The sequence below is a fragment of the Parus major genome, chromosome 6, assembly GCF_001522545.3.
Source record: "Parus major isolate Abel chromosome 6, Parus_major1.1, whole genome shotgun sequence".
Classification (NCBI taxonomy): Eukaryota; Metazoa; Chordata; class Aves; order Passeriformes; family Paridae; genus Parus; species Parus major.
Window position 1 is genome coordinate 26,092,338 of NC_031775.1, and position 23,491 is coordinate 26,115,828.

Here is a 23,491-nt window from a genome sequence, read left to right on the forward strand (position 1 = left end):
GTGAATCACATTTACATCCTGAAGAGAAATTGCTCTAGATTTGGTTCTTCTTCCATTAGTAGCTTTCTTAAAATAGCTTCCAGTCTGTAGGTCCTACTACATAGATGTGGTATCTTAGCCTACCCTTTCGGCTGTCCCTTTCTGATTTTATTAATTTGCTTTTTGTAAGTCTTTGATTCATCCCTTCTGGTGTTTTTGACCATACAAAAAAAAGCACAAAATCCACTCCACATTTTAAGATAATCTTCTGTTTCACTGGTGAATGTAGTGCTAGGTGGTGATAAATTTGAAAGTAAACTGAGATGCCAGAAATCCTGCAAGCCAGCCAGGGCAGAAGCAGTCTAAGCATCACTGTACACCCCACTAACAGGGCTGACCTTTCGTTTGTGTGCAGCCCTTGTAAACAATATTTGCCTTTTTACATTTTCCTCTATTACTTCAAAAACGTAATTTCTACCTGTTTCTTCCACCTGTCTCTAAGCTCCTTACAAACTAAGGTCATTCTGACCCTACAGGTAAAGAGAACAGCTATTTATTCAGCAAACAGGACATTAGGAATAGACTGAGTTCCTCTATGTGAGATAATGTGGGAACAAATTCTCTTTAAACAAATTCCACTCACTGATTCAGTTACATCCAGATTGATGACAACTATGCCTAAGGGATCAGTTCAACACAGTGCTGCAGCTTCAGAAAGATAGAATATATAGTTTAGGAAAGAGGACTCTCCCTCCTCCCTCACCCAAACAAAACCAAAAAGATTTTAATTTGTAAATAATCATATCTATAATGAAGGTTTGAAATACTTGATAATAGCTTACTGCCCTAGGAAATTCAATGAATGCTCCAAAGGAAAATTAGCAGACCTTTCCCGATTCCTCCAGCCCAAACCTAACAACCTGTTGGCTGTTCACTTCCTCTGGCTTCTTTTAGTTTTGGTCAGGCTCAGAGAACTTGGCTTCTACATACATGAAAACTTTAATTCCCAATCAAGTTTACCAAGTCAGCTCCCCAAAGGAGAAGGTTTACTTACATCACTGATGTAAAGTGCATTCCGGCGGGCTCGGATAAAATCGGGATGATCAGGAGGCAGGGTGTACCTGTGCCTGCCTTCGGAACCTCCAGCCTTGTACAGTCTCTGTGGGGCCAAAAGTCATTGAATGCAGATGATACTGGAAGCAATGTCAAGATCAACTCTTTTCTGCATTATGGTACAGCAAAAGTTAAGATCAGTTATACATTAGAATGAAACTTACATCATTGCACTGGAGGTAGCTGTTTTTGGCATGAATCAAACTTGGAGAGTCAACCACAGCAGTGAACTTCAGACTTTCTGGCTTTTGACGGTAGTTTATCTGAGAGGGGCAGGAAGCAGCAAAAACAAACAAAGGAAAAAAACCCACAAGATGTTTCTGTTAATGATATATGACAATTCCAAGAGTGATAACTGGGATAAAAGACATTTTTCCTGAAGCCGCTGTTCTGCTTTAGTCTCAGTTGCTCTTTCAGCTAGGGACTGGGGATGCCTTTGTATCAGGCACCAAACTTTTTTGTGTGTGTGTCTATGTGTGTGTATGCACAAAGGACTTCCCACTAAAAATTCACATGCAAAAAGCTTTTGAACACTACACTTTTGACAGCTCATAATTTTTCTCCATTAATGCATGATATTGAGCAGGCAAATGTCCCTTCAGTGTGGTTGTCAGTGCTGTATCTTTCTATACAACTTCCATAACCACCTGCTTAGAATTTCATAATGGAGTTTCCTGCATTTATTTATTGCTACATGTTTTGCTTATACTCTTGTGTTTCATTTGGAATGGAAAATATTCAGCAGGTGTCACACAGTGGACTTGCGTCTCCCGTACTGCTTCTTGGTAACTTACACCTTGTATAAACAGGCTCCCACATCAAAAGGAAATGATAAGCTACATTCGTAAGTGTCATGTAACGAGGAGCCTTGATGGTAAACAATTCCTACAGACTTGCTATCCCATGAAAGATTTATCAGTTACCTCACTGATGAGCTCTCCAGCCTTCTTTACACTTTCTATCTGCGGAGATCTCAGAGCCATCCAACCAACTCCTTTCATGAAGTTCAGGTCTGATTTATAGCGATGCTGTTAAAAATTAAAATCGTTAACTATCAGTTTTGTATCCACAGCTATTAAGGTTTTTTAAAAAACTCCCTGGTTCATATTCACATTTTGAGGTTTTTCATTTGCCATGCACATATCAGATCGTAAAGCCAAACTGTTTGCATTTGTTCGTTCCACCAGGAATTAAATAATGTATCATATGCAAGTTACAAGAGAAGGCCCCACGAGTGAATTAGTATGACTCAAAGCAGCAAGTAATAACCTGTTTGTACTGGGCGTAAAAAAACCTCTTTTGAAATAATTTTATGAGGTGAGTTCAAGTCAGGAATACTAATTATTTTATCTGGTTCATGGTTCCTCGTTAACCCCATTTCTAGGAGGACACATTACTCTTTCTTTACACACATTAAAGGCTTGCTTTTGCTTCCTAATCTATTAAAGAAAATCAGGCAGACCCAATAAAAAGTGAAAGTCAGAAAAGTGCCTGCAATCCCAACAATCCTGACTTCACTTCAGAGTCATGGTATCTCACTGTGTGACTTTAATCTAATCATCCATTTTTCACTTTTGTTCTCCCCTCTTTGTTAAAAGGACATGACAACCAACTAACTCATGTGTGCTGTACATTATTCTACTTGGCAGTGAGGGTATCAGGCAAAGCCTTCATCACCATTTGTCTGGACTCCTGACTTGGGGGTTCTAAAGGCAAGAGCCAAGCACAAGTGAGGTTCTCCCTCACATCCTATCCCATCCCTCTCTAGGCAGGCTCAGGAGCACATGCTGGTAATCTTCCAAAAGAAAGATTTTACCTCACTCTGTAGCATGTGGGCTCTTTTGGCCCACTTCATCTTCATGTCTTCTGGGAGTGCTGTAAATTCATGGAGCGTCTTTCTGTAGTCTTGGTCACTCGCTAAGGCCTGGGCTTTCCTGGCATGGACAAGATTGACCATGTCCATGGGCAGATGAAACTGAGACCACACGTCTTGGGATCCCTTCTTGTACTCTTGTTCACTCTGTAATTTGGCAGCATGCAAGCAGTGCAGCAGCCTGGCGTCATCCAGAACACTTCTGGCACCAATGCATTTTCCTCTCTCCATCACAAAATTGTGTTTATATTGGTACTAAAAATTTTAGAAAAAGGGTAAAAGTGAAAATGTGCCAAATTTTGACCAGCTATTCCAGATAACTAATGTAAGATAAATTACTGAAACATCTATGTTTTCTGTAAAACCAGTCAAGGTACGTAGCACTGGAAAGCAATTGTTTGAATATCTCGTTGCTGTCAAATTTGAATACCACAGGAGCTGCAACATTGAAGTTAAGTGCATCTCATTGCATTTTCTGAGTTTGCCTAAAACATTGATCATGTTTAGCCTCAAATAATGTATTTTATTATCTCTCTGAGAATTTTATTCCCATCGCTAGGAATGAGAATGTGAGAGAAACAAATAAAAGACAGAAGAAAAAAAATCTGTACAAAAGCGAACACTGTGCACTCTGTAGCCTTCAGATTTACAAATGCCACCCAGCTATTTTAAAGAGTAAATTCAGTTTTCCAGGAAAGAATAAGAACCAGCAATTCCTCATTCTCATCTTAGCTGGGACTATGACTCTCCCTGTGATCTTGCATTTATCCTCTCTGTGAAATAGTGATGATGAGGATAATGCTTATTTATACAGCATCAACAGGGTGCTTAGAACTTTAAAGGGAAGGCCTGGGCCCTGAAGAGTTCATAATGTAGTTGAAATGGGATAATAACACTTATCTACCACACAAGAGAGTTGCAGGGATTAAATTACAGCATCTAATGTTTATAAAGTGCTTCCAAGATGAAGGGCCAAATTCAGATTTGTTGTAAGTGGATGTAATTCTATTATGGATTTGTACCCTCTAGAGAAGATCTGAAGCTGTAACCAAAAGTACTCTGCAAAATATGGTTAAGTACATATTATAAATTACAACTAGAAATGGTTGCTTCATTAAACAAACACATGTGAAATATATTCATATTTTATCACATTAGAGATGAAGTATGCAACTAAATACTACACAAAATGAAGACTTTTTCCATCTTCCTAGAATTTATTAAAAGTCTTGTGAAGGAGGGATGAACTTAGGCTTTCTGAGAAATGGGTACCATACATACAACATACAACAATCCAAATGATGGGAGATTTATAAGAATAAGATGACTTCTTTTCTCTATTTTAGAAGTTAAGGGGATACATATTTACAGGAATTTGCACTGATTTTCACTTCCTAACTCGACTACGAGATTAGGAGTTCCTAATCAGGTAACTCCTGATTTTTGGAGATTCAAAGAACCTTCAGCTTTTTCTAACTTCATTTCAATTTGGAAACACTAAACACTTCCAAAAGTTGGCCCAAAACAGAGTGGACAGACTTAGTGGGCACTTTGTAATATGAGGAGCCAAAAGCCAGAAAAAGAGCAGAATCCCTGCTTTTTCAGTTTGCAAATATTTTAATTCATTTGCTATTTCCCACTGGAAGATGTTTAACCTGGCATGGTTCCCGATTAGCAGCGATTCTTCCTCTTCTTTTTTTTCCTAATTCACACAAAGAATCTCATTCATAAGTAATATATTCTGTCTCACACTTGTCTCACATGGTTATGGAGTTGCTTTAATTCAGTAAAATCTGCTTTAGACATTGTTTTACATGAAGTTAACAGAAATTAGGCAAGAAGGGAGGTTGAATCATTCAACTCACATCACTGGCAATTTCTCTGGAGGCCCTGGCAGTCTGGAACGGGAGTGCTTCCATTGTCAGCTTGTAGCCTTGAGCACGTAGATTATGCCAAGATTCTCTGTATTTTGCCTAAAGTAGGAAAGGCACATGTAGACTGCTGCTTTACTTTTAAATGCACAAAGGAACAAACAAAGGAACCATCTTTCATTTGTTATTCTGTGTTACAGTCTCATTCTTTATAATCAAAGGATTTTTTTTTTTAAATTATCTTTGGGAAATCCTACTAACTCAGACAAAACATGTCTCGTTCTTTATGTAGATTTAATTTACTCACAACCGTACGTATGCTAATGGAGATAAATATCATTATAATCAAATAGGGGAAAGCATAAATAGAATAGACCTCAAATTTCCTCTGCTTATCCATCTTCCTTGCCACTGCACAATTCATCCTGCATCTGAAATAAGTTGCAAGAAATACAGAGCAAATTCTTACATCACTGAGGTTGGCTGCATTTATTCTTGCCCGTGTAAACTCTGGCAGACCCAGCGTTGGTGTGTAGTGATGCCGACTGTCCTCTCCTGCTGCTTTATACAGGCGCTAGGAAAGAGATCAAAGAGACAACTGAAATTCATTTTCTCTCTTGTTTCAATTATACAACAGCAGTACTTAAGTTGTTAATGATTGTGACAACTGTAGTCAGCCATCATTGAAAACAGCTGAGTAGATCATTGAAATTGCAAAGTTTTTTTTCTGGACATAAAGATGTGGGGCTTTTGCTGGGCATGAAGGACATTTGCACTAATTTTTATAAATATATGATGATGCCCAAACCACTATGTTCTCAGCCTTGCCTTGCTACATTCTCAGTAGGGCAAAAGTAGACCTAAGAATGTCAAGGGCATCATGAATCTGTGCGAAATAAAAAGGCAAGTATTTCTGGTGGACTGGGCATATTTTCTAGCTTGAATATTTTCTTCAGGTTGTTATATATTATTTTGATAATATTTTTATAGAAAAGAATTTCTATTCTGTTTTAAGAATTTAGGAAAGTGGGGTTTTTTTCTAAAAAAGAAAAGGCTCTTTGGGAAGCCCTCAAAGGTGAACCATACTATGCAAATGAGCTCCCTCTAGAACACCCCACAGTCCTGAATTTTTTTAAGTCCTTTTCATGCAAAAAACTTGACAATAGAACTCTGTTGTATGGATACTATGTGAGCTTTTTAAAAGAAATTGAATTGAACATGGTATTAAATGTTTGGAAACAGAAAAAAAAAATTATCTAACTTTCAAAAAGCACAAATCAGTGATGCTTTCACTTTTTTTGATGCATTTTGCTTTCAGAACAGTGTTGTCTCTTTCCCAGCTCTCCATCCCCAGCTTGCTGCATTTTGAAAAGCGTATTTTCTGATTCACGTTAGGAGAGCCTACCTCATTAGCAATCATATTGCTGAATTTTGCATGAAGGAGGCCAGGAGAGTCTGTCACCGATGTGTACTTGAAGGAATGTGGCTGCTGACGATATTTACTCTGAGTTCACACACAAAGAAAAATGAGCAGAATAAGTAAATTGCCTTGTCAAATAAGGGATTTTTTTCCAGTTCCACTGGCCTAGTACTGCTTCTTGTGCTTAAAACTCTAGTTTGTCTATTAATCCTTAGACTAATTCACCTTTTGCTATTCTGAGTTAGGTGCATTCAAGTCTCACAGGGGAAATGAAAAGTAAATAAGGAATAAGATGTGAAAGATGCTGCTATGCTGAATATGCTGAAAACAGTAATGAGGTTATTTCATCCCTTGGTGTCATTAACCCAGGGTAGTGGAATTACACCAAAGGCAATGCAGTCCAGAGAGAGAAGGAGCTGCACAAGCCCACCGGATTTTTTTGTGAGGAAAAAAAAGATTTCACCTGGTCTGTGTCCTGATGTCTGAATTGTGAATAAAACAACTATGAGAACACTGCAAGCAGGGATTTGTTCCCTAGAACACAACACCTACTTTTCCTTATTTCACATCTATGTGAATATGGGCAAAAGATGCAAGATTTGAAACTAGGAGAGACTATACAAAGAGAACATGACAGATGAAATGAAAGTCCAGTTACAGAGAGAACAATAACGTACAAAAAAACAATAGCACACAAAAACAGTAGAAGAAAAACAGACTGACTGTGAAGTAGTAGAGATGAGGACCATGTAATATTCTGGGCACTGCACAGCTCATTCCATATTTGGAGAAATAGTACAAGGTACTTATTACAGATAGGCACAGCTTTATTTTTAGCTGAAAAAGCCCATTCAAATTCCTAAATAAATAACATAAAATAACCACCTCCTGGGTCTGGAACACTGGAGAAAAGATTTGAAAAATAAGCTAACAAAGTTTGCAAAGCCTAAAATTCAATCAGGTTCACCCATCTGCAGTTAGGACACGAGTGGAATGATCAAACACAAGGGGAGGGAGTCTGGCATTATCCAGTGAGTCACTTTGCCAGCCCAGTCTAATAGAAAGACATCTGGCAAACTCTTGTTCATAGTGGAGAAATCAAAACCCTCTTTTGTTACCTCGCTGATGAGTTCAGAAGCTTTCTTCTTTGCTTCAATCTCCAGGGCCCCTGGGGTAATACATCCAACGCCTCGCATAAAGTTCATGTCAGACCGATACAAATTCTAAGGAAAACCAGGCAGAAGTAATTACAAGTTTGCATTTGAGATGCCCTATATTTATTCACCCAAAAATATACAATAAATCCATTAAAATTAGGATCTACCACAGAGAGTTTGTACACATTGCCCTAAGATCTTGTGTTTATGGATGTGTCTGTGTGAATACAGCCCTAACAGATCTACAGCACCGATGCAGGATTCTGAGGACTGTCGAGGCTCACAAACACCAAATCCTGCTTCAACTCCCAACTTCATTTGTAACCTCAGGAAAAGCTTTTCTAGGTACATGAATTTTCTTCATATATAATACATAAATCACAGGTAGATCTTATTGATTTATAAATATACATTAAATAAGACCAGTATTTAAGAATATCCTTTCTCTTTTAAGTAAGATAAACTGCAAACAAACTAGCCTTGATTTTCAACAGTTCTGAATGGTCATAAAATAAGCAAAGAACACTAACAAAGGGTAGCACTGAACCACTGCATATACTTCATTAAAATATTTTCCAGACCACCAAACCTAGCAGTGACTCCCTGAAAATATTAATTTCTCAAAAATTACCAATAGGTTCCTGATGAATAGATTACAACAATATTATTTCATTTCATAATGAGAAGCATGAGGAGTAGAATGGATGGAAACCTGCCTTAGAATCTCTGATTATGTGTATTTCACCCAAATTAAGGCAACACAACTGGCATCTGATGTTGCACTAGTTTGGGCACCGTCTGTCACTTTTAAGTCTGTTGGCTGAAAGTGTTAAGGTGATATACAGTAGCATTTTGTGGCCAGGTATGTTTTTAAGATACAGCCCCTCCTGAGGTCTGCAGGGGCAGTGTGATCTATGAAAAGCCCTTTGCTCAAGGCTCTGCCTACAGATTTGTAAGGCATTATTTAGTTAATTTTACTCAAGACTAGGTAGGGAGTTAAGCTTATCCTTAGAATTTAAGTAGCTACATCTTGGGGTGGAGTTTGTGTCTTACAAATCAAATCTGTCTTGTGACAGTACACATGAAATTTCACCCAGATCCAAACCAAGTTGTAAATACCAGTTGGTAAAGGGTTTGCATTGTTAGAAAGACCTTAACAAGGGTATTTTTACCAATCATCCTCACTTGCAAACCCTTCCCTACCCAATCATCAAAGACTACATGACTTTATCTCTGGTGTAGCACGGTCAACACGTTGTTCCACTGCCCAGTAAGATAAATGTCTCATTCCATGTAATCAAGGGGGAACAGCCATTGTTTATTCCTCAGCTGCTGCTCAATCACATGCTGCCAGCTGCCACGAGTTGGAGCAGAACTGTCTTGCACCAGAGCCAGCAGAGAAATATCCCTGGACATTTTGCAATTACCAATTCCAATTTGCAATTACCTCACTCTGCAGTTTGTGGGCGTTCTTGGCGCAGCGCAGCCTCACGTCGTCAGTCAAAGCCGTGTACTGGTGGAGCAGCTGCCTGTATTCCTGCTCACTCACCAGCGACTGGGCTTTCCTGGCATGGACCAACTGTACCATATCCAGTGGCAGGTGGAAGTGAGACTTTGTGTCCTCAAAACCTTGCTTGTATTTCACCTATCAAATGAGAAACAGATCACATGGATATCACAGGAAAATAATTAAAATTCAGGTTTTGATCAGAAGAGACGTTCCTCATATTTCTTCCATTTTGCAGTATAAATTATTCTTTTTAAAATAAGTTCCCTAACTTGTTTAACCATACTGTGAAAGATCAATAATTATAATTAGAATATGTGGCAGCCTGTTCTCCATCAAAAGGTAGCCATCTATATTATGTTGAATTAAGATGAGATTAGTTAGTTTCTTCTTAAAACTTGATACATTGAATCTATAAAATTCAGCAAATTGGCAAGAGAAGTCCTAATTCACTTCATTTTTAGAAAGTGCCACATAAAGAAGCAGCTGCTGCCTGAGTAAAACATGCAAGCAGCCTTATTTATATTAGAATTAGAACAAACTCTTGGGTCAAAATATTTGTTGATTTGGCCAGTTTAGTTTCATAATTTTAGACTAATATTTAGTGCTGGGTTGTTTGTGGTTTTTTTCTACTCCTTGTCTCTGTCCAGGAGAAGAACGGTGCAGAAATCTTTTTCATTTTTCACATTTCTCAGTCAGATTATACAAATTTGATATGTTCAGGCTGTTCATCAGGATAATGAACATCCACTGTTATTGGTGGTCATCAAATGACTTAGAGTAACCTGACAGAAGTATGAATTCTTCAGACACTTTCTATTACCTGTTTGTCTGAGCCTGCCAGCACTACAAGACCAGCACTTCTGAGAACCATGAACACCCTCTCATATATTTCACTTCTTTCTGGATCAAACCACAGTCTTCAAAATGCACTGAAAAGTTACAATTCTTATAAGCAAATAACAAATTATGTGATTCTTAGCACATGTCAAGACCAGGTGGGAACATGGTCTTTCCCCAGCCAAAAAAGTCCAACTTGAAATTCCATAAACTCATTCATCCTTTGGTCTTTCAGAAAAACAATAAATTGAAAATGAACACTGAATAACTAATTTAATTTACTTCTGTACAAAGACCAGTGCTAATTCTCAATTATACCTGCCTCTGAGTGGTGCTTTCACAGAGTAAAATATTCTGTGATAGGCAGCAGTGGTATGAAGCAGGGGAGTGTGCTAGAACACAGGCTTCTTTTACAGTCAAATTAATGTTACTGTAAATAACGTAGGCGAATGGCAAAGATATCACGATTATATTAAAATATCTGGAAAGTGGGACAGAAAGCCCTAAGTTTTAAATAAGTAGGCTATTCCACAGCTAGTCCACAGCTAAATGCATCTTCCTTGATGAACTGCTCCGTTAGGAAATCAATTCAAGAATGCCATCTTTTCCTTGTACTTACATCACTCTGCAGAGATGTTGCATGGACTGAATGAGCAATATGAATGTCACCATCCAGGCCACATGAGCCAGCCATCTGCCCTTTCATTTTCTGAAATTCCTCCTTATATTTGTGCTAAAAAGGAAGTAGGAAGAGAAATGTGAATAGGAGTAAAGAGAATTATTAATCCAGTTGTTAAAATCTGAATGAGAGTGTTTTCATAATACAGTAAATTCTGACAATATTCTGTGTGAAAATAAATCTGAATGAAGCTTTAGTGGGTTCTAGGAAGACCTCACCCTACTGCAATCCCTGTGACTGTCCAGTCACTGCAGCAGGTAAACTGCTCATCTTTGCTTTCACAAACCTGTCTTTGTTTATTTACCAATAACCCCTCACTGTGGCTGCACATCCAAAAGAACCACTAGCTAGTCCGAGACCAGATGTCTCCCAGATGCAGAGCTGGCTGGACATGCTGTTTCCATCAAGAGCCACTCAGCAGGGCAGATACAGCCTGGAGTGACTGACATGCCCCACTGGACAATACCAGCAGTACGTTCACGTACATCACTTATGATTGCACCCGAAGCCTTTGCTGCCTGGAAGGGGATGGCATCCAGTTTCAGCTGATAGCCACCATCCTTCATCCTTCTCCAGGACTCCTTGTAATGAGCCTAGGAAATATGGGACAGAAATAAAGAAGAGTTGCTGTTCAGAGGGTTGACATCGCAGCATTATTGAGACCCTAGAAATGTTTCCACAAGAGTTTCATTCTGTTCTGAGGCAGAGGACAAACACAAATGAAACTGGCAATGCACAACAGGAATTACTGCAAGACAAATGTCCATTATAAAAGACTATTTGCTTGTTCATTTTCTAATGTAGTTGAGAACATTCTAATGTTGGATAAGTTTGGTTTCCCACATTACTTCAGAAATATTTAGAACATAGAATGATCATATACTGGGGAAAGGAAAGAAAGTATGAATTCCTGTTTAAAACAAACAGTGAAGCACTATCAACATTTCCACTTTCCTTTAAAATATTAAAGGTCAGGTTTTTACCTCACTGATATTCATAGCATTTAATTTGGCCTGAAGGATTTCAGGAAGATCTGTCGTTGGTGTATACTGATGCTTTATACTCTCTCCATGCTCCTTGTACAGCCTCTGCAAACAGAGATGAATTTCAGTAGCAAGTACTCTCTAAATGTTCAATCATTAGTTCAAACAAAAACATTAACAATTAAGTTTATGGAAAGCAAACACTACAGAAAAGCAGCAGAGGCATTAATAAATACAGGTAATTGTAACAGTCAAAAGGAATTCAAAAGCCTTTGGGAGTCTGATACACTTATCATCTAGAGTATGCTAGAGAAGAGCTCCTTGAAGTTTTGAGTGTGTAAATCAATGTATATGAAAATTCAGATATTTGAATATTAATTTGATAAAACTTCTAACATATGTGAGCAGGGAGAAGAAAAATAAGCAGTAGTGATTGAGGGTGTGCAGCCATGAGTAGCCCACTACTCATTAGTAGTGATAGTAGTAATGTTAGCTAGCCCAAAAACACTTCGAAAATCCACTTTGAAAAATACAGGGAGCTGAAGATCCCCAACCCTCCAAAGGTGTTCAATTTTAGCAGATAAATGGGATGGTAATTATCTTTGCAATTACTCCAAATCTATGTCCAGAGCTAGATGCAGAGGGGTTCTCAATTGTCAATGGGAAGAGATTTAAACACCTCAGAAGGTGATTTATCCCATCACAGAAGAGATGTCTGTGTGTGCCACTCACATCAACCCTTGGAGGAGGAACACAGAGCTGGCCCAGGACCAGATAACTTTCAGATGTCTGCAGATAGGTAAGAGGAGTTCTGTGCAATTAACTGGAACTGGAACTTCCTCTGTAATGGCCATGCAGAGTTCTCCTTTCCGTATTATTTTTCTTTGCTAGCCTGGTTTTCTTCTTAGATTGACACCATAACTTTCAGATGGGAACAGACAGACACATTTTTTTGGCCTTAGAGATGACCCATGTCTGGAGCCCCTGGCTTGCCTTTCCCAGGCTATTATTTCTGCAGGGGAGTCCGAGACCCTCTAGATTAGAATGGACCCCTCCATTTCACCTGTCTGACACTTCTTTAGCAGCTGGGCCCACTTGTACTGCAGCTCTCTAAGAGGAAAATTAATGAGAACTCCATGTGTGAAGAAGTAGAGCACCAGACTGATTTTGACTGTGGCTCAGTGAAACAAAATGACTTATATTTATCCTGCCTGAGATGTAAGCCTTTTGGATCTTATTAATTAAACCAAAGGCACAGACACCAAAAGTATTACAATAGCATGTGTTTTACACAAAGTCTTTCATCTTCTCCTTCACTTTAAAAATATCTATTTTCACAATAAAACATCCTCTCATGTTTGAAACTTGTCTTTTTTGAGTGACTTTTGCTTATTATTCACTTCTGTATTATCCCAGTTAAGTCTACAATATTTTAAAATCGCTCTTCTATTAAAAATAAACATGTTTAAACACCAAACAGACTCAATTCTTCCCTTTAAGGTTTCCCTTTCTGGATTTCTCTCTCAGCAGGATGACAGCTTGAAATAATTTATTTTTCCTTCCTTGTCATGCTGCCTTATATTTTGTTTCCAAAGAATATGCAGAAACTGAAATTTGAAAGATCTGTTTGAAATGGGGAAAGAACCCCAAACATGTTCTTCCTTAATGAATATCAAAAGGCCAAAATTCTTTAAAGGTCAAAGGTCAGTCTTAGTCCTAAATTTTACTTCTGAAAATAAATGGGACAGAATTCTTTCTGTATGAAAATCCCATTCACTTCTGTGGGCTATCTTCCCAGTCCAAGTTAGAAACATACTCTTTGTGGGATGCACCACACCAGAATACAGAAGTTTCACGGTTTCCAAGGATAATCTCAGAGAAAGAAAGAGAGAGAAAGCCAGTGCTTCAATCAGGTCGTTCAAAGAGGATACCACTCTTATAATCATAATGTATATACATTATAACTTACATCCACAGCCTGGTTATAACTAATTCTAGCCTGGATCATCTCAGGAGTGTCTTTAATACTGGTAAACTTCAAAGCATATGGATGCTGACGGTACTTCTTCTGTTGAGCAGAAAAAGATCAAAGCTGTGAATTTTGTGCTGCTCTTTCATGCTATTTGAAAGAGAAAAATCATAGGTTGCTGGAGATTAGAGTGAATTTGTGAACATAATTATTATTCCTCTTTCCTCATCTTTATGTCCTAGGTACTTTCAGATTAATATTTGTTTCAATTTAACAATAACCTTTTGCCAATTAATATTAATCTTTAAATATAGGAAAAATATTTCAAAATCAGGTTCTGCTTACCAAAATACTCCAGAACTCAGGATTTTAAATAATTTCTACATTACTTCAGAAAGAGTATGACTGATTGTATTTTTAATTTATAGTTCCTTTAAGCAAGAAATAATAGACAATTGTAGTGTGTTAAAAATGGCTGTTATTTAACTTATTGTTTAGGGGTTTAGGTTACCTCCTTAAACCTGCATCAAATCTGTGCAGTCCTTGAAACTGTACCTAATTTTTATGGCATATTTGCTAGAAAATTATATTAATTTTGCTTGTTGTTAAGGACTCATAGTAGCTTCTGAGATCTTCTTGGTCTTGTTATATATACATAATTAAAGTGTAGCCACTTCAATGGAAAAATTACACTTTTTTCATTTGGCCAGGTCACTAAAAGCTTCCATTCCTGCAAGAGTTGTCTTAAATCCATCAATGCCCTTACCACTTCTCCAAATAGCACATACTAAATTTTCCAAATGCTTGAGAAAAACTCATGGCTTGTCATTTTCCTTTAAACTGAGCTGCAACCCACAGAATTTTATCTGAAGCAACATCTTGACCCTTCAATGACTAAAAATACCAATATAAACCATAAGCACTTTAAAGTATTATAAGCTTATAAGTAATGTTTTGGCTTCCAAAAATAATATCTTAAAAATGAGCAATCTTACTGAGTTTAACAGGGAACAAAAGTGGTTTATGCCTTAATCAGATTTGGAGACAAAGCAGTTGACCAGAACACCTCTGCATAAAATGTCTAGAGATTCTATGCTGGCAATTGTTTTGCAGCATTATTAGAAGGACTTGTCACTATATGTAAGAAAGGACAAAGCTCATAGAAACCCAACATTACTTAGTACTCACAAAAAGATTGAGATGAACAATCTAGGGGGTCAAATTTCTACTCAGATATTCTCACTACTGTAACATCCAAATGGAACACCTATACAGATTTACAGTTACTATTCCAGATGGCATTACTGTACCAATTTTTATAAAGCTACCTTGCTTGACACTAGCTGAGGGTCTCATTTATTGTGTCTCAAAAATCATCCTTCTTCACAATGGATGATTACATGGGGAAAAAAACTGTGTTAGCAATCAGTTGTGCAAGGATGACTGTACTTTTCTGAGACACTGCAGACTGAATGGACACATGATTCCTGCATCATACTTATTGAAAAATCACAGGATTCAATCTCTTACAACAACAGATTTGGCCAGCAGGACTACATCTGAAATAACAGAAACAGAATACTAGGCACCTTTTAACCATTTCCACCAGAACTTCATTTGATGAAGGCCTCATGGGACAGGCACAAAGTATTCTAGAGTCTGCCTTCTCCTCTAAGTGATACTGGTTTAGGGAGAAATAAGGATGAAAACTACTTGGGCTGATAGATAGCTACAGACAGATATCTATATGAATTTCAATAGCTAGCATGAATATATATGAAATATGAGCAAGAAGGAACCGTGTATCTGTTATAAAAGAAAGTTCTGGGTCCAATGGCTCCATCTTTTCATCATCTCTCCTGTTTTGCTTCATTAAAAAGGTAGGCTAGTGGGTAGCAATTGAGCACTGTTTGATTGCCATTATTATTCATAATATCATTTGTCACCTACTTTGTTTTTGCAAAGGCTATATGGACTCCTACTGGTATGTGTTTGGTATCTGGTTTCCCTCTAATTACCAGTCCTATCCCTGGTTTTGAGGGCTTTCATGTGGTATGCCTTTTTCTTTCCCCTTTGAGTGGAAATTATTTTAATTTTATACAGACATTTTGCACGCATTATGCAGCAAATTCTGTTACATGCTGTCATGAAATCTCACCTCACTAATGAGTTCTCCTGCCTTCTTAGCCTGTTCCACATTTAATGACCCAGTGGCTATCCATCCAGCTCCTTTCATCCAGTTCAAATCTGCTCTGTATCGGTTCTGACAAAGGAAAGAAAATGTCCTATTGTTGGTGTTCATACACTTAAAATGCCATTAAAGGATTCAGACATCTCTGGAACAACAATGAAGTCAAATTAGTGCCTGCTTTTGTTTTATTCACTACTGCATAGTTGCAAGGAAAGTGAAAAAAAATACAGAATGAAATAGAAGTATAAGGATTCACCAGCACTTGTGCAATATGCCTTGCAAGGTAATTTTAAAAAGTGGTCTACACCTTACTGATATTTGCAATTTTTACTATAACTTCAGTTTTATTGTATACAGAACACTCCTTAAAAGATCATCCATGACTTCCAATAAAAAGAAAATAATACTTAGCCTTTCCCAAGCCATACCCTTTTGTTTTATGGGAGAGAAAGTGTTTTGTTTTGTTTGGTTTTCCATTTGTCTTTAAGGAAGAAGAGTACAGGAGCAATTCTCACTTTCCTCACGAAATCTGTCCTAGCAACAGTACTGAATTTCAAATGCTTGGCTGTAACTCAGGTTTCTCAGAGATGTCACAAAAGTTTCAGCAGCCATACCTCAACAAGGCCTGCACACATTTCTATCTCAGTTTCCTTGAAAAGTTCAGACTTGGTGTCTCAGAATGGAAAGTCTAACTTGACTGTTTACAGTATCAGACAGTTCATCTGATGGTTACAGCTGAACATGTGGTCTCCATATGGAATTTTATCACCAATTTTAGCACCGTACATTATTTAACCTCCCTGCACATTAGGAAGCAAAAATAAATGTACATCATATAGGAATCCTAGTGTTTTATTAGCATTTGAAGTAGGCTTTGAAGAAGCCATGCCTGTATGAGGAGTTATAACCCTCCTCAAAAACACTGCACAACTTAAATATATCTCTTGAGGAAATAAATGGTTAATATTTACTGGTAATATTCACTGTTTAATAGCTGAAAAATTAGGTGCATAAAGATGTCATGCCATTACAAGCATAAATGTCTGAAGAAAGCCAGCCCTAAGTGGGGCTGAAAAAGGGCTGGATGAGAGGGTATTGAAATAAGTGAAGCTCTGGACTTACATCACTCTGCAATCCGTAGGCCCACTTGGCCCATGCCACCCTCCTGTCAGTAGGCAGGGCTGTGTACTGATGGAGAGATGTCTTGTATCCTATATCTGTGGCCAGATTCTGAGCCTTTTTGGCATGAACAAGGTTAACCATATCCATGGGGATCTGGAACTGACTCTTTGTGCCCTCAAAGGCTTTCTTGTACTCCAGATCACTCTGCAACTTTGACATCTGCAGGGAATGAGCCATCTGCGAATCTTCCTCCACAGCTTTTACTCCAATGAGCTTACCCTTCATCTTCTCATAACCTTCCTTATATTTAACCTGTGAAGAAGAAAACAGACCAAGAGTAAGAGATTTAAGCTGCCAAACTGAAAACTACTGGGAGTAAAGCAATGGTCTGTCAGTGGTGTGGCATGCTGGATCCTCAGTACAAGCAAGTAAGAAGATCGTTAGCAAAAGAGAACTGGAATGCCTTAGAAATTAGTGTCTATAAAGAATAAGTCCTTTCTTGATAATAATATGTTTACAAAAACCTGCAAGAAGTATTTTCTTTTTGGTTCTCTCTAGCAAAAACAACATTCTTCAGGCATGGAGGTCAGAAGGTTCTTTCAGGAATTTTCTGGCCAGGCATAGATGTATTAAGTTACAATGTTTCACAGGAGATTTCCATTTCATTTTGAGTTCTAAAATTCACCCTCAGGTCAAAGTGAGAATAGGAAAACACAGTCAGCATATGGGGAAAAGTTCTGAGTTGCTCAGAGCAAACCCTCTGTCTAATTACAGAATGCCAATCACCCAGACAACTCCTCCATTGCTCCTTAGCATGAATCGAGTGAGGATGGCTCAGGGCACTGAAACATATGTGACACATCCCCAACACTAGCAGCAACCTGGGCTGTCAGCTGTCCTAAGAAAAAGAAGGCTGATGGAGTCCATACTCACATCACTTGCCAGATCCCTCTTTGCCTTAGCTGTCAGGAATGACAAAGCATCCAAACGAAGCACAAATCCTTTTTCCTTCTGCCTCTCCCAGCTACTCCTGTAGAGTTTCTAAAGAGAAGACAACAGCACCATTTCTTTATTAATATCAGTCCATTCTATTTGTTCTATAGTCACAGTGAAAGCTCTCAAGTAATGAGTCCCTTCTACATTCCATGCCCAGAAGCCACATGGCTACAGATCAGCTCCTGGTTTCTTCCTTTACACCCTTTACCTGTGGACACTGTGGTTACTGAAACCCCAAGATCTCACTGGTTCCAGTGAAATTGTCAGTGTGCCACTCACCTGGAAACATGTGAAAAATGCACAGCTTCAAACTCTAGAAGTGGTAAGTCTTCAGCAGATGTGACTACAATTTATTAAGAGCATGGAATTAAATTTCAAGTATTTATATCTAAAACATGAGGACATTCTCTGAGAAGGAACTAACCTTTACCTACAGATTAAGTATTTCACAGCAGCTGTAACTATTCACAGAAGTGAGGGAATGACACAGTACCTCACTGATATTGGCAGCATTTGCTTTGGCCAGCATGAAGACAGGGTCATCTTTGCTGATGGTGTACTGATGAAGAAACTGCTCTTTCCCTGACCTGTAGGCAACCTGTCCACAGAAAGCAAAGCAGGGTCAACAAGCAGTAGTCCATATTTAATGTTGAAGGAATACTGGTTAAAACACCCCAAATATTCAAGGATTTGTAAGGGTTAACTTATCTGGGAAAATTATTCTCTAGCATCTTGAACTTTTGTGTTAAATATGGAGGTAAAAACTGACTTATAGAGGGAGGTTGATCAAACTGCTCATGGTTAAATTTTAAGGAAGCAGTGAAACAGCACATATATCAGGAGACTTTCATTTTATTTCCCAAAATCAGCTACTTATCTAGCTATAAAGCTGACAGCAATTCATACTCTATGCAAAATGCATGCAAGAATACATTTCACCCAATGTTAAATGGCATCTACTTCTTGGGTAGAATGAAAGTCTTTGATAGGACATAGAAAATTGTAGGCATGAAATGAAGAACACTTAGCAAGTGAATCTTCAGAGAACATTTGTGACCTAAATGTAATTGCTGACACAATACTTCAGTGAGGACTAACATTACAACTTTGAATAAAAACATCAAGGACCTTTTACAATCTGAGTAGAAATCATCCCCATTTTATATCCCAGGGCTACCACAGCAGAGAGATTAACTGCTCTGTTTTAGCCCATGAAGTTCTTGGAGGAGCTGTTCAAAAACTATGAAAATATGCCCCATTTCACAAAGTGTTACATTTCTTACATCCCACAGAAAAAGAAGCCCATACTATAAAGCTCTAGATCTATGGTTACTATTCTGATTTCAGCACACACAGAAAGGCAGTTTGTCCAGCACACAAGAGACAACTAACAAGAGCCAGGAGCCCATTCCCAATGGTGCTTGATTTTTGTTGCTGTTGTTCTAGTTCAGAGAATTCAGGGAAAAAATTAATCAAGTAAACAAATAAAACCTGTTAGAATGAATCCGAAGAAACTTTATGTATAGAAAGTCTTCATGACTGGGGGCTCTTTTACCATCACACTGGTGTACATATGTCAGGAATGACCACATTATGCCTAAGCTGTTTGCAAAGAGACAAATTCAGTCAAGGACTCACATCACTTTGAAGTTCCTGGCTTTTCTTGGCATGCTTGATCTGAGAACTGTCAGCCACACTGGTGAACTTCAGAGCATCAGCCTTCTGCCTGTACTTTTTCTACAGCAAATGAAAGCAAGTTACACAAAATTTTCTACAGTATTTGCCCTCCCCCAAAAATGTATCACTTTTAAAAAATACATGAATGATAGAGTCGAAAGAGCCCTGTAAATTCCCAAGAGAGTTTTAACACAGGTATCAACAAGGTTAGCTTCCAAGTACTGCCCACTGCCAATATTTTGAGGTGAGGAGGGCAGTGCACAGCTGTGTGCCAAATGCACTGTTGCTGACATTGCATGAATATCTTTGGTGCCAGATGTGCTGTCTACATATCTTACAGGACCTAGGTTGCACACCAACCAGCAAGTGGTGTTCACAACCTGAGTGTGACTTAGGTCAGGACCCAAGAGAGCTGATAAGCCACAGAGTCAGTGTTATTATCTCATTTCCTTACAAGAGACTTCTCAAGCACATTCAAGGGTGGTTCAAATCACTGAACATATGTTACTGGGATATTTTTAAATTATTAAGATGATAATTAAACTAGAGAAAGCAATTTTGGAGTCCTTCAAATTAACTTGAATTCAAAATCTTCCCCATGCTCTCAAAATCTTCCTCTTTTCAAAGCAGAGCTAGGCATAGACATTGCAGTTAATCCTTTCTGGGATGATCAGCTATTAGAGGCCTCCACAAGGTTCAAGTCTCAGATATGGGAAAAGGTATTGTTCTTGATTCATCCTCTGGTGCCAGTACTTACATAAAATCCATTTGAATGGACAAATGTGCATAGAGACTAATATTTTTTATTTTTTATTTTATATTTTTTAGTTTGGTAAATAAGACTGTCCATAGTTTCATTCCATTTTACATTTTGTTTTACATCTGAAACACACCAAAGTGAATGGAAAACTTTAATTGACTTAATAAGGCTTTAGAACAGGCCTGTTTTAAATTATTGTCTTTGCCTCAGCCTTTTGCACCACTCATTTGAGAGCAAGCTAAGCATCCTTTCTTTCTTTCTTTCTTTGAGATAGTACAAGGAATGCAGGACTCTGTTTCAAGACCTCAGTGTGACAGGGGAGACCAAGCAAACACTTCTTGTACACTTTAATTGAATTCTTATTCTACCAGTACAGTCATCAAGTGGGGCATTCCACCCAGAAAGGGTGTAAATGCATTTTTTCCATTATCTGGCATTTCAGGAGAGAAATTCTTCTGTTTGAACTGATGGGTGAACAGATCAGTTTACACTGTGTCTCTGCTAGGGGAACACAAAACAGAAGTTAAAAAAGCACGCAGCACTTCAAAGAGGTGCTCATCGCTTTATTTTAGAAACCTGGAAGGGAGGAAGGCAGATTAAAAACAGCATGTTTTGTCACATTGCATGGAACACAATGTAGTGACATCCTGCAAAGAAATGACAAAACACCAGGCTTTGTATGGCAACAGAGATCTCTAAAATAATATCCACCAGTCTCCAGTTTAAGTGACTGTCAGCCATCTCCTGGCCTTGCACAGCACTGGAATGAAAAGGCAGATCATTATGGATTAAATATTTGTGGAAGTGATTATTACTACAGCACACCTCACAAGCAGATGTCACTCTACCTGTAGCAAGACACCAGATCTGAGGTAGCTGCTCTTCTTTTGTTTCTGAGATGTATTTTCTCCCCTTTGTAAGAGTAGTGAGAGGGTGTCAGAGACCCAAGGTGTCAGAGAGTGTGATCGCCAGTAACTAACTGGCTTCTGTTCCTCCTTCCAGAACTAAGTGGGATTTTATCCTTCTTGTCAAACTTCCCCCAATTTATTCTTTATGTTCTCTAGTTTTCCTAGCACTAGTGAGACTGCTCAACCATAGCTAAGAAGCTGAGAAAGTTCACTTCCATAAGGTTAATGGCAGTGCAAAGCCATGAATTAATAAAGCAAAAGCAATAAAAAGCAGGAAAAGCTGAAGCTGCCAGTAAAGTCACAGCTCCTACTTGTCAAGGAGCAAGGAAATTTTCAACTATGGCTAACAAATATCTAATTTTTAAATACTGCTCCTTAAAGCCTCTTTGTACGTCATGCAGCACATGAAAATGGAAATTCAATGCTGGTCTGCAAAATGGACAGGAGAACAAAAAGAGGTGGAAGCACAACTACAGAGATTTCTACCTCATAGACTATTTTTATAATTATACGAAGGGAAAACATAATTTTAATCTCTAACCCAGGATCTTCTAAACTATAGAATAACTCAATTATGCCCATCGGGTTTTCCATTTCTCAGATATTCCTTGTTATGGATCCCTTACCTATTCCACAGAATGTAATGGAATGAATAAGTGTAAATGAACCTTTGAACAAACAAGAGACAGAAGCTCCAGAACTTTGCTTACCTCACTGACTAAATCTCCTGCTTTTTTGGCTTGTTGTATATTAAGACTTCCTTCTGTGATACATCCAGCTCCTTTCATCCATGTCAGGTCTGCCCTATATTGGAGCTGCAGAGGAAAATTACATTTATTGGCACAGGGAACACAAGTATAATGTTTGCAAGTGAGAATGTGCACCCTTTCCAGTTTCAAAGGCATTGCAAAGACATTTTAAAAAGCCATAATACAATCAGACAGTGTTCATATGAAACAAGAGCTAACATTAAATAGAAAAAGTTATAATCTCTTGTACTGTTTTTAATGGTTAAGCTGGGTGTACATCATCTTACATCACTCTGGAGATCATAGGCCTTCTTTGCCCATTTGGTCTTCATATCTTCTGGGAGCACAGTGTACTCATGGAGTCTGGTTCTATAATCCAAGTCACTGGCAAGTGCCTGAGCCTTCTTAGCATGCCTCAGGTTTATCATATCCATGGGCAGGTGGAAATTGGCCTTGCTCTCCTCAAAACCTTTTTTGTAGGCAATCTAGAAAGAGGATTTAAATAGATTGTCTGTGTCAGATATTTCAAAGCTATCTTAAGTCACCCCTTTTGTTTGGGTCCTTACACAGATTAGGCAAAAACCCCAAGCACATGTAGAAATCAGGTCCTATGAGGGACAAAACAGATGGCAAGGTATTTCAAGATTCTAGAAACATTTTCCTATTACAGTACATCTCACTTTTAAACATACCCTTACAGATTTGAAAGCTCTGTGTAGAAGTGTTTATATTGAGGTTTTAATATGATGATATTTTATTCATATTGAGGTTTTAACAGGATGTTATTTTCCTGCCCCAAAATAAGGACACCATTGCCCAAAATCCTCTGTTGTGCAATCATTGCAGATTAACAGATGGTGAAGGAAGCTAATTTTGTTAAATGCTTCCAAGAATTCCTTACAGTGAGCAGTAACAGTGGTAGATCACATAGTGTTGCTGAAAGTTTCCTAATTATGAAAACCACCTTTTGAATAAGAGAAATAATTTACCTCACTACTCATCTTGGCCACCTTCAGAGAGTGCAAAAGTCTTGAGTCCTTGGTTTCAGTTGTTTTTCCTTTTGTTCTTTCATATTCTTCTTTATATTTAATCTGTCAAAAAAACAGCATAAATCTAAGATTATTTCCAATTACCCATGGGATAAGCAATCTGGTTTTCACTGGTGATTTGGATGGTCAAAATTTAGAAGAGCTCAGTCTGATTCTCTCATTGTCACTTCAAATTTCCCAGATTTTCTTAGAAATTACAAAGATGCAAGGTCAGCCTCATTTATGAGGTCTTTAACCTCATTCTTTAAGGCTCAGCCCTCTGAGGTGAATATGCTTATAAACTTTAATTCTTCTGATTAGCTAAATTATCTGGCTGTTAGAGGCAAAGATAAGAAATCAATCCAAGCAAGGAATTCAAGGCTTGAATTTTTTAATGAGGTGGGATTTTAGAATCCCCACCACTGCTGAATACTTTCCAGCTGCAGAAAAACTGTCTCCTTTTTCTGCATCTCCACGGGTTAAAAATCTTGATATAAGTTGTTTAGAAAGATTTTGTTTGGATTTTTTTTTATATACATGTGTTTATGTTAAGGAAGCAGACTAAAGAAATATGCATTCTCTCTGTAGTAGATGATAATACTATTTTTGAGGCTATAAACAATTTAAAACACAGAATTTTACTAGGGGTTTATTGTGTAAATTTTGCTT

General features: G+C 38.0%; 1 protein-coding gene across 1 annotated transcript in view; it reads right to left on the reverse strand.

Annotated features, from left to right (window-relative positions):
* The window catches only part of NRAP (nebulin related anchoring protein), a 49,745-nt gene that overhangs the window by 3,588 nt on the left and 22,666 nt on the right, over positions 1–23,491 (reverse strand). The window contains exons 18-38 of the mRNA XM_015633737.2: positions 22,784–22,885; positions 22,082–22,279; positions 21,756–21,860; positions 19,339–19,437; positions 18,194–18,298; positions 17,638–17,745; positions 16,705–17,016; positions 15,550–15,654; positions 13,392–13,490; positions 11,423–11,527; positions 10,925–11,032; positions 10,380–10,493; positions 8,861–9,058; positions 7,375–7,479; positions 6,242–6,340; positions 5,306–5,410; positions 4,831–4,938; positions 2,909–3,220; positions 2,016–2,120; positions 1,257–1,355; positions 1,034–1,138 (exon numbers count right to left, since the gene is read on the reverse strand). Coding sequence (XP_015489223.1) covers positions 1,034–1,138; positions 1,257–1,355; positions 2,016–2,120; positions 2,909–3,220; positions 4,831–4,938; positions 5,306–5,410; positions 6,242–6,340; positions 7,375–7,479; positions 8,861–9,058; positions 10,380–10,493; positions 10,925–11,032; positions 11,423–11,527; positions 13,392–13,490; positions 15,550–15,654; positions 16,705–17,016; positions 17,638–17,745; positions 18,194–18,298; positions 19,339–19,437; positions 21,756–21,860; positions 22,082–22,279; positions 22,784–22,885 — 2,796 coding nt within the window. The remainder of the gene's footprint in view (positions 1–1,033; positions 1,139–1,256; positions 1,356–2,015; positions 2,121–2,908; positions 3,221–4,830; positions 4,939–5,305; positions 5,411–6,241; positions 6,341–7,374; positions 7,480–8,860; positions 9,059–10,379; positions 10,494–10,924; positions 11,033–11,422; positions 11,528–13,391; positions 13,491–15,549; positions 15,655–16,704; positions 17,017–17,637; positions 17,746–18,193; positions 18,299–19,338; positions 19,438–21,755; positions 21,861–22,081; positions 22,280–22,783; positions 22,886–23,491) is intronic.